The 11,406-nt window shown below is 34.0% G+C and overlaps 1 protein-coding gene across 1 annotated transcript in view; it reads right to left on the reverse strand.

Moving 5' to 3' along the window:
• Positions 1 to 1,284: 1,284 nt before the first annotated feature.
• Positions 1,285 to 11,406, reverse strand: part of Pik3c3 (phosphatidylinositol 3-kinase catalytic subunit type 3) — a 116,024-nt gene continuing 105,902 nt past the window's right edge. Inside the window, 2 exon segments of the mRNA XM_015482419.2 lie at positions 1,285 to 2,354; positions 9,369 to 9,494. Of these exon segments, the coding sequence (XP_015337905.1) occupies positions 2,340 to 2,354; positions 9,369 to 9,494 (141 nt within the window). The 3' untranslated portion in view covers positions 1,285 to 2,339.

The following is an 11,406-nucleotide window of genomic DNA, read 5'->3' on the forward strand; positions in this document are numbered from 1 at the left end:
CTTAAAACAATATGGACTGGGGGATTACTCCCAGGGAGCAGAACTAAAACCTAGGCAAGAAACACTTCCTACCCGCAGAGGTGAGGACCCTGGCAACATCTGTCTGATAAGAATTAAAATTCTAGAGAACCTTGATTACTGCAAGGTTCCTACTCTTCCCTTCTGAGGGATGTGGAGGCCACAATGCTTATTTTTCTTTTTAAGTTTACATGAAAAAAAAAAAAAAAAAAGGTTACTCGTGATCAATCTTCCTTACTTGTTTTCAGTGTTTAGATTCTGAATTTCGTATTAATGCAAAATTTACTTACTGAGCCCTATTGGGGACATACCACATAGTATCTACGCTGTGTTATGGAGTTTAAATCAATAAAATGATACAATTTTGCCTAGCAATGAATTAAATAAAACAGGGTCTGCAAATAATGGCCAGATTCATTCTGGCCATACCTCATTGTTTATATGCTTCTGTAGCTGCATTTCCATTATATTATAACAGCAGAGATGAACTGTTCCTACTGAGATCAAGAGATCATGTGCCTCTCAAAGAGGAAGATATTTACCATGTTGTCCCTTTAAAGAAAAGCCTGCAATTCCCTGAAATAGAAGATGCAAGTATAACAATAATGTCCAACTTTACTAAATAGCAATTAAAAACAAAAATTTCAGAAGTCCAGAAGTAGAGATCTTTTTCAACAGGGCTATTAGGAGAAAACTTTTGGAGGAGGTCCCAGTAGAAGAGAGACCAGAAGAACAAGTATGTGGTAGGTGTAAAAGCTTCCAGGCCAAAATAATATATATATAAATATGTGAAGAAAAGAAACAAAGGAGAGGATGGAACTTACCAATTAGTTTAAGTATAAACTCATTTTAAGATGTATAAAAGGCTTTTTGTCTTTTACCATTTTTTTAAAATCTGCATGTATGTTATGAACAAATCATATTCCATACACCTGTAGGATGCCTCTTAATTATATGCCTGCTTTCCAGCTGGTAACCTCATTCTAAAGAGGCAAGCTCAAGAATTTTGTGACAAATAAATATTATAATTAATGCAATTCTCAGAAACTGTTCTATAATTTAACCTTCATCTTTCTTGCCATTTGATACTTTAATATTTATTCAGCACCAAAAAAACGAAATATTCTTTTTCTTCCAAGACAAAGATGTATGACTATGTAACTTCTATATGAAAACATTATGTTGCTCAGATAGTTTGTGTAATGTTAGGATGCATTACATTAACAAGTCTAGGTGAGCTGTCTTAAAAACCTTTGAAAATTCAGCTTGCATCAAAAAATAATTTATTGCAGAAAGATCACACTGTCTTACATGAGTGTGTAAAAATCTCTTATTCTCAATATGAAAATCTGCAACATATTACCTTCTGTCCAGTTACAGATAACTACACTTCCACATTCTACTTTACATAATTACAACTTAGAATTGTGAGCTGTATCTAAAAATGAAACAAAAGACAACATGGCTCCCCAAAACACAACATTTATAAATAGAGAAAATGAGTATCACTTTGAAGTATAAATTTCTTTTTCCCACACCTCTAACTGTCCCATCTATAGGCTTCAGCAACGTTCCCCAGGAACTGAAATGGCTCCTCAGCGTATCCTTGTACACAGCTTGGTGGCCTTCCAAAGCTTCTTGTACTGCCTACAGCAATGGTGAGCAGGGACAGGGGATGAAGAACACAGGGCCGATGCTTGAACCCACACATTACCAGCACCACTGGGAGTTGGTGGGATCCCACCCCCTTCACCCTTGAAAATAGAGGTTTTCTACAATCGGTTCTTCAAGGGTAAAGAATGAGCTATAATGTGTAAAACTTTTAATTTTTTTAAATAAAACTTTATGCAAATTATAGAAAACCAAATAAACAGAAATGGTACAACAGGAGAGGTAAATAAAAGAGAGAAAAGGAGAAAGAAGAAAAAATAAACAACTTCTAAAAACAGAAATTAATCCTAATTCATATAACTCTGTCCTAGTGCAAAATATGAGAAAAAAAATGACATTTTAAACTTATAGGTTAAAATGATTTTTACTATTTCAACATGAAATTTCTCAAATTATGTACATAATTCTGGAATAAGGTCCTCACTTCTTATTAACAAGCACATATTAGAAAAAAATATATACAATATTTTAACAAGTTCTTTACGATCATATTTAAGCAGTGATATTCAAGGAAACGGAATTCAGGCATTGAGTAACATTTAGGAAGCGCTCTCTTCATTTTTTGTTATTCTGAAGTCTTCATTATATACGGGATGCTTCTAATGTGGTTTTCTTACTGAGTCATACATCTTCATAGGGCAAACTCAGTTTCATTTTCTCCAATACTACAAAAATTAAAAACAAACAAATTGAAAATAATTTATTCACTGTTCATGAAGATAAACAGAAGTCTATACTTACAAAAATATTTCTATTAATATAAAAAGTGAATAATTTACTTTGCTAAAAGCTTTTACAGAGGATTTTAATTTACCACAGTGTACAGGGTTCCTGAGGCTTAACTTAAATACTTGAGGGAGGAGCTGTTTGCTGACTGTAAGCTCAAGATGACCCAATTACTATATGAGAAATATGAGAAAAAACTGGATTGTGTGGTGATCAGATGATTTATACTATAATTAGTGTCCTTACTTCTTGATGCCACATAATTTAGACAGGCTCTAACAACCTGTAGCTTATTACAGAGTTCAGCCACTTCATTCCACAAATTATCTGGAAGCCAAACCAAAGGAAGTAGTTCTGAAAGAAGAAAAGCAGCCAAGTGAACAGTTGATTTGGGGTAAATATGGCAATATGTTCAATATTAGGATGTCAAGTAGAAAGCAAAGAAACAAAGATTTCTTGGTCTGAGTGAAGAAACAGTGATTCACACCCCATGCACCCTTTGGTTGTGTCTATGAACTGTATCTCATTATTCTGCTCAAAAAAAAAAAAAAAGTGAAGGGGGAGAAAAATCTCACTGACATGTATGTGTACACATACCCGTGCATGTGTAAAAATGTGAAAAATACAAAGATGTTGACTAATTTCAATCTCGTACAATTTATAGTAGCAATTCTAGAAAGAATATGGCAAGATTTACTTTTACAACTGTCATTTGTAATTTCAAAAGCAACTTAAGTATTTTCACTAAAAGCAATATGGGAGTATAAAACCATATACATTTATTTGGTACCTATATGTGCCAGGAACTGGTTTAGGTTCTGTGGAAGACACCTAAGATGCTTCAGACTAAACCATGAAGATCAAATCTGTATACACAGAAAGAACCATAAAATATGTACACGCACTCAAAAGTAGGGCAAATGGGTGGGCAACACATTCTGGAAAAGCACAAAGAGTACAATGCTGGTGGGGGCTGCAGGGTTATCAGGTCTAAGGAAGATAATCAGAGCTACAAACAGAAAGATAATCAGAGCTACAAAGGTTCTTTCTGAAGGCTGTTAGACAATGATAAAGGTTGAAAATGCAGGTAAAAGCCAAAGTGAAAATATCTACACTGACAAGCTAGAAGTCTAAGCTGGAAGCACTTGGGAAGCAAATAAAAACTGCATATGTGTATATGTACGTTTTTATGTGTGAGGGGAAAGAATGATACTGAACAGATGGTCTCTAATGTTTTTCTACAATATATTAAAATATCTGTATCCATGGAAAAGAATTAGTAATACTATGTAGCAGAGCTGGATCCAAATATTCAACTCCATCTTCATTTGAATAATTTTTATTTAAGTATTTAACATACATAAAAGTCAGGGGTTAAAAAAAAACAATGACTATAAAACAACTTTGCTAGAAATAGTTAATGAAGCAAACAAGGGCGTGTCTTAAGTGTTTTAAGTCTTCCTTAGAGAAGATAAGGAAACTAAATTTGTTTGCATAAAAAATAAACTTCAGCACATGTTAGATGAAAATTATTAAGCACTCTAATATCTGCTGCTTCTATTACAATAATTAACCACTTGGATGGCTTTAACACTTGTCATGTGGTGAATGGGTACTATGCAGCAGTGCGGACTATAGATCAAAGATGGGACATGGGGTCAGTGAAATTCAAGACTGGTTGTGGCCAATGTGAAAAATAAACGTTATATCATTTTATCATTTATCTCAGATTAACTGGTACTGGTGACTCCACTGTTTATTATATTATATTTTCTTGGCTATTAGAGCATTCAATTTTTTTCCATTTTGATAAAAAGATGAATGATTAAGGAAAGAAAAGAAAAAAAACATTAAAATTTACAAGCATGTTTTTAAAACACAATATTAACAATAAAATCTATTCATGTATAACAAATTAAAGCTTAGATGTATTATCAAGAAAAACATTACTTAGTGACTGACATATATTTTCAATATCACAGGTTTGGGTTTGAACCAGGAAACTGTCACCTTTTTGCTTTGTTTTTCTCACCTGTAAAACAGTTCTGGTGATAAACCTACTTTAAAAGAGTGGGGATTAAATACAGAGAATACACTTTATCTATTTCCCAGCACATTTAAATGTTCAACTGGCTACTGATATTTTGACTATTATTGTTTCTTAGTTGTTATTATTATTTTTAATTCTTCCTAAGATAAACCAAATAAATTAGAAACAGATATGAGACATGAGATGGTACAAAACAGATCTGTACTGAAGCCAGAATTAGGCAGTTAGGAGATAGGTAGATTGAGTCAGGTTGATCAAGGAGGCCAATTTAAAGACATGCTTTGAGCGAGTCCAGAAAGCTGGAGACTACCCACTGAGGGACTGAAATGTCAATTCCTTCAGAGCCCTTCCTCCTCCCTAAGAACACACTCCCCAAAAAACAAAACAAAACTGTTGCTAAGGTAACCTGTCCCAGGAATTGCCTCTCCCTACAGGGAGTTATAAAGTTGTTAATTAATGTGTCCTTGGTTGCTCCATCCTGTGCTTTCCCCCCTTGAACACACCATAGGTGGAAGTAAAACTTCTTGTTAAATGGATGGCAGTGATGTGTTTCTACTACGTTGATTTGGAAATTAGGTAAACTTTCTGAACTCAATCTGTTCTTACTGCTTTAGTTAGTTTACCAAAAAAAAAAAAAAAAAAAAAAAAAGTATCTCTAGCTCTAATCTGTACAGATTCAATTAGTTAGATTCAAGGTGTATTAAGATAAATGGAAACCACAGCCTAGGCTCACTATCAGTCAGTGACGAAACAGGGAAAAGCAGAAATGGAAGAAACACACTGGAATGTGAGAGACTGCCACTGAAAAACCTATTTTATTGCTTTAAGTGACACAAACTATGTAACCTCTACCTTTCCATGCAGGCAAGACTATAAGGCCCTTTAAAGACCATTTCATTTAAAGAGTGAAGTTCTGGCATTTGCAGGTAAATGGATGGAGTTAGAGAAGATAAACTAAGATTAGAAGATTAGCTAAGTGAAGTTAGCTAATCCCAAATAACCAAATGTTCAATGTTTTCTCTGATATAAGGAGGCTGATTCACAGTGGGATAGGGAGAGGGAGCATAGGAGGAATAGAGGAACTCTAGATAGGACAGAGGGGTAGGAGAGGAAGGGAAGGGGCATGGGGTTATAAATGATGGTGGAATATGATGATCATTATTATCCAAAGTCATATATGAAGACACGAATTGGTGTGAATATACTTTATATACAACCAGAGGTATGAAAAATTGTGCTCTATATGTGTAAAAAGAATTGTAATTCATTTCACTGTCATATAAATAAAAAAAATTTTAAAAAATTTAAGAGTGAAGTTCTGATAATGTAATTTCAAAGACAATGACCCAAATAAGTGTTTTTTTGTTTAAAATTTATACCACTAATAGATGGGTGTTGCTAGGCAACGAATATTACAGTGTTTAATCTCTATACTTCCTAAGAAATTGCATGATGGAAGAAAATAAGCCTTTTCAGCATTTCAAATAATAGTAGTATCAGGCAATTTTTATTCTTCTTTTGGCATATAATTTCTTTATGCTAAAATAACTATAGCTTTTGTTAACATATATCAACCTATCCTCATTTTTAAAACTTTCAGATTTATAATCCATAACAATGAACTGAAATGCACAAAAATTTTACAAATCAATTAGCAATTTTGCATTATTATTATAAATACTATGACAAAACCTAGATGTTGGACACAAGAATTTGAATGTGCATGTAATTTATTAATACTTAAACATTGTGTGTGTGTGTATGTGTGTTTTAAAGAGAAAATAAACTTCTCTTGAAATTAGATGAGAGAGTTGTGCCCCTATTATTTTGTAATTTAAAAAGACTTGTATGAAGCTAAGACCTTAACCTACTATCCCACATAGACTTTTAAGCTTAAGCAAATTCCAATGATACAAATATACTTAGGTTATTCTTATTTATTTTAATATTATTTCAGTTGTAAAATAGTATTGGCACAAGAAAGTCTAAACAACAGCATGAGCATTTTAAAACTCATCTCTAAGAATATGGAATTCTAGTAAAGAAGACCTGAATGTGATAAGAAACAACTTTTTATTTGATAGAGTCTTCTGATCTATAATATGGTGACTAAAACACACTTATATGGTTGAGGCCCAGAGACATAGGCAAACCAAGATCCCTCTATTATTCCTCCCCCAAGTAACAGTACAGCCAGCCCTCTTTATCTTTCTTTCTTTCTTTTTCTTTTTTTTTTTCAATCAGGCTCTTTATCTTCTCTATCTTTAATACAGAGAATGAAGAAAAATGGCCCTTTTATTCTTAAATCCAGATAGCAAAATAGATATCTTCTATAAAATTAAGAATAAAATTTAAAAACCAAACCACTAAAATAAAGTATGTAACAAATTTAACAGAACTTGAAGACTCAAACTCAAGGCAAGGCATGTTAAAATGCCACACTTAATTCAAAGTACCAAAATGTGGCATTTTGAATTAAAGATACCACACTTAATTCCTTCTCTCTCTTCATATGCTATTCTCTTCTCCCATCAAGAAGTTAAAACTATTTCTTCTCCCTATGAATCCGGAGTATGCTTATGACTCATTTTAAGAGGCCTACCACTTTTGCTTTCCTATACTCTTGGGGAAGCCAGTCAGTGTGCTACAGAGCAGCTGCTTGGGCTAGACTACTAAAAGGTAAGAGAAAAAGTGGAAGGAGACCGTGCATATGGAAGAGCACCAAGCTGCCAGATATGTAATTGAAATTGTACCTTCCAGACAAATTCAACCACCAGTTGAATATAGGTGAAAGACTGAATCCATCTGACATCACAGCAAAAGAACTGCATAGCTGAGGTCTGATTGAATTCCTGACTAAATAATTCTAAGAAATTAGAAATCACTATTGTTTTTTAAGCTAATGAGTTTGGTTATGTAGCTATAGAAAACTGAAATGAAGTACTAGGCAACACCAGTAATTTCAAATGTGAAGCTTGAGCTCTATTATACGTTGTGATATAAATAAAGGAGAAAAACTAGAATCTGAAAGTATGGCATGAGGAAAACCCATAAAGAGAACTTTGTACTGTTGTACTCAGGGATGAAGCAAGATTAAAGAGAAATGAACACCTGTGAAAGGCTTGCTATGAACATCCAAAAACGGAGAAGTTCAAAATTTCTGACCTCAACCATGGTGTTAATTAGCTGAGCTGAAAAGAAGAAAAATAAAATGTTTATATAAAGAAACAGAATTAACAGGATCATGTGGGCTGGGACTTACTAACACATAATATAGTATAGAATGGTCAGCAAGATACTAAAAATTAAGAGAACTGATTTAAAAAATGCTAAATAATGCCAGACATGATGGCACACTACTGTAATCCCAGTGAGGCAGAAGCCTGATGCAGGAAGATTAAAATTTCAAGGACAGCCTCAGCAATTCAGTAAGACCCTCAGCGACTTAGCAACATCCTATCTCAAAATAAAAATTTTTAAAATGGTCTGGGGATATACCTCAGTGGTCAAGTGCCCCTGGATTCAATCTCCTGCATCACAAACAACAAAACCTGGATGAGGGAATCAGTTTTAGTTCTGCCCCTTGTTAGGCACTTGATATTGGATAAGCCACTGCACCCTTCTGGGCTTTTTCCAATATAACTCTAACATACTCTGCTATGCTAGATAGAGACTGATAATCTGCTACTGGCGAACTCTATCATGCTATATGTAGATTCATATCCACAACTGGTTAAATGGTTGACTTAAGTCACTTCACTACTACTATCCGAGTTGTGTTTTAATCTCAATAAATGATTGGTTAGAATAAAACAGAAGTGCAACACTTGTAATAAAAATGTAGTCCAAATAGGTGTTAGGATAAGCTAACATTTAGAAGAAGAAATTCCTTTATGTTCATTTGATATTTTTCGAGTATACAAAGCATGTACTACTATGTGACTGACAGAAGATCAGCCTTCATGAATTTTGCATTTTAGGAGTTAAAAGGCAATCCAAATATAGAAAGCAAAACACAAGTACAACTCTTGAGATAAAAAGTACTAGGAAAATTCAGAGAAAGATGAATCAGAGTGGCATTAAAATAAATAGCTTTTGGAGGGTAGGTTGAATTTTGGTGGGCAGAAGCTTATAGCAGATGCATTATTAAGATGATAGACATTCCGAGCTAACGAAACAGCAGTAGCAAAGTGACTAGTAAGGTGAAATAAAACAAGATAGAGAAAAAGAATTGGGAAAGTAGCTCAGAACACAGCATTCTGGAAGGTTTTGAACTGCTAAAGATTGGACTTCACTATCAGGCAATGGGGAAAATACTAAGCATATTTAAATTTTAAAAAGCAAAGTGAAATATCATTTCGTCAAAATGTATCTGACTGGAATATTTTTAAGAATAAACATAAAAGTTGGGCATGATGGCGCGTGTCTATAATCCCAGCAGCTCAGGCGGTTGAGATAGGAAGAACATGAGTTTGAAGCCAGCCTCAGCAATGGTGAGGTGCTAAGCAACTCAATGAGATCCTGTCTCTAAATAAAAATACAAAATAGGGCTGGGGATGTGGCTCAGTAGTCAACTGCCCCTGAGTTCAATCCCTAATAACCTCACAACTTCTCCCCTCAAAAAACTCAACAAATACCTAAGTCTCATTTGCCAAAGCTTCTACCGTACCCAAAATCATTCTCAAGAAATGGTTATCTATGTAGGTGCCCCCCAATTTAGTCCATGCTAAGAAAAATAAATGATTTGAAGTTGATAATGCATGGAATATAGTCGCTTCAACTGGATGGCAAGATGCCATTGAGGCTTGACAAAACAACAGAGACGATGTCAATCGGGAGGCAAAAAGTAAGGCTCTCCAAAGACTCTTAAGGGAGACAAATACACTGCCCTCAGAGAACTTACCTGGGCAAACTTGTGAATTTGTTCTACCACTGCAGCAAACAGAGCATGGACGCTTTCATCAATCAAACTCTGCATGTAATGCACCGCCTCTTCATCTGACAGGTCTAGACGAAATTTATCCTGAACCTACAAGATAATAGTCTATTAGTCTTTTTAATGAAGAAAAACATATATTTTTGAACAGATAGACTCAAACTGATACAGATATTATTAAAATATATCAGGAGTTATATCTATGCCAAATAAGAGATTCATAGCTTATAAAAGGAACTCTGAGAATCATTCTTAATGTGTATGGAAATTTACTGGAAATTATTCCTTTCAAAAATAGGAAAAATAATTCTTTTAATTCAACTTATACTTTTTTTTTTTTACAAAAATTAGATGTAGAACTACTTTGTGATTCAAATTGCAACACATTAATTAATTATTCCCTTCACTTTATCTCTGTCGTTCACTGTGGAATGGATATATCAAGGCCAGTCTTTAACATGTCATAGGAACTATGTTAATCCCTGGCAAAATAAACTAAACCAGATCTTCTAAAATGTCTCCTTTTTTATTGCAGTTGCCAATAGCCCTGCAAAAAAGTACTTCAATGATTTGTAGTTTCCAAAGACTAGGGAATTTTTTCTTTTAGTTCATATTTAGAGTTATAATTGATCTTCAATAGCTTTAACTACTAGAAAAATCAGTTTATGTGTATGTGTATGTATCTGTATGTATTTAAGTGATGATCTAAATATTAAAAGCCAAAGTTCCTGAACAACTTTGTACAAAACTTTATGCAAAGTACTACATATGCAACATTTCATCTGACTCCTTCATGGCCTCAAAATAGATAATATCTCCATCTACGAGGTAAAGAAATGAAGAGAATTTATAAAGCCAAAACAGGGACCTTAACTCGCCATAAGTGATGCATGCTTATAGTCAATCTCACATCACTACAAATAACCATCACATCTTACTCTGTTCCCCTATTACAAATGATGCACATCTACTTCTGAAGAGCATATCAGGAGTAAATGGGATTTCCAAGTGGGTACAATGTGATCTACAGCAAGGCACTATGGTTTACATTTAATAATTCCAGTTACTCAGGAGGCCAAGGCAGGAGGATCACAAGTTCAAGGCCAGCCTAGATAACTTAGTGAGACCCTGTTTCAAAATAAAGTAAAAAGGGATGTGGATATAGCTCAGGAGTAGAGCGCTTGCCTAGTATGCATAAAACCCTGGGTTAAACCTCAGTACCAGAAATTTAAAAAAAAAAAATGCAGTCCATATTGAGTATTTCCTTTTAAGTACAGGATCTAACTACTAGAAAGCTAGGAAGATGAAAAGATATACCAAAAACCTATAGTCATAGCTTAGTGCACTAGACTAGTATACACCATATAATCTGACAGCTCTGCAGCCTCAGAATAAGAGAAATAAAAGTAGATATAAAAAGTGAAGGGTAATTTGATGGAAGTGTGTATAAGGGTTTATATTCAATAACCTAATTCTTTCATTTCTAGATTCCAGATAATGACAACCATGTTATTTTAGCTTAATCCTTTGTTTTCATGATTTCTACTTAAGAGACAGCATGTGTGTTAAGAACATAAAAAATTACAGAGCCTGAGAATGAAAATAAAACTTTAGACCAATTTATTAAAGCTTATGTACATATTAAGTGTCTGAATTAGAAAAAATATGCTGCATGAAAAGAAAATGCTCTTAAAACTAAATATGAAAACATTCTCTTTAAAGAGGTAAAATTTAAAAAAAAAAAGAAAAAGAAAAAAAAAGATCTAAAACTACTAACTGGAACCAGGAGAGTTGGCATACACCTGTAACCCCAGTGAACTGGGAGGCTAAGGCAGGAGGATAACAAGTTCAAAGACAGCCTCAGAGACTTAGGAAGGCACAAAGTCACTCAGCAAAACCCTGTCTCTAAATAAAATATAAAGAGGGCTGAGGATGTAGCTCAGTGGTTAAGTGGCCCTGGGTTCAATCCCCAGTACAAAAAAAAAAAAAAAAAAAAAAAAAAAAA

Source organism: Marmota marmota, unplaced genomic scaffold, assembly GCF_001458135.2.
Source record: "Marmota marmota marmota unplaced genomic scaffold, marMar, whole genome shotgun sequence".
Taxonomy (NCBI): Eukaryota; Metazoa; Chordata; class Mammalia; order Rodentia; family Sciuridae; genus Marmota; species Marmota marmota.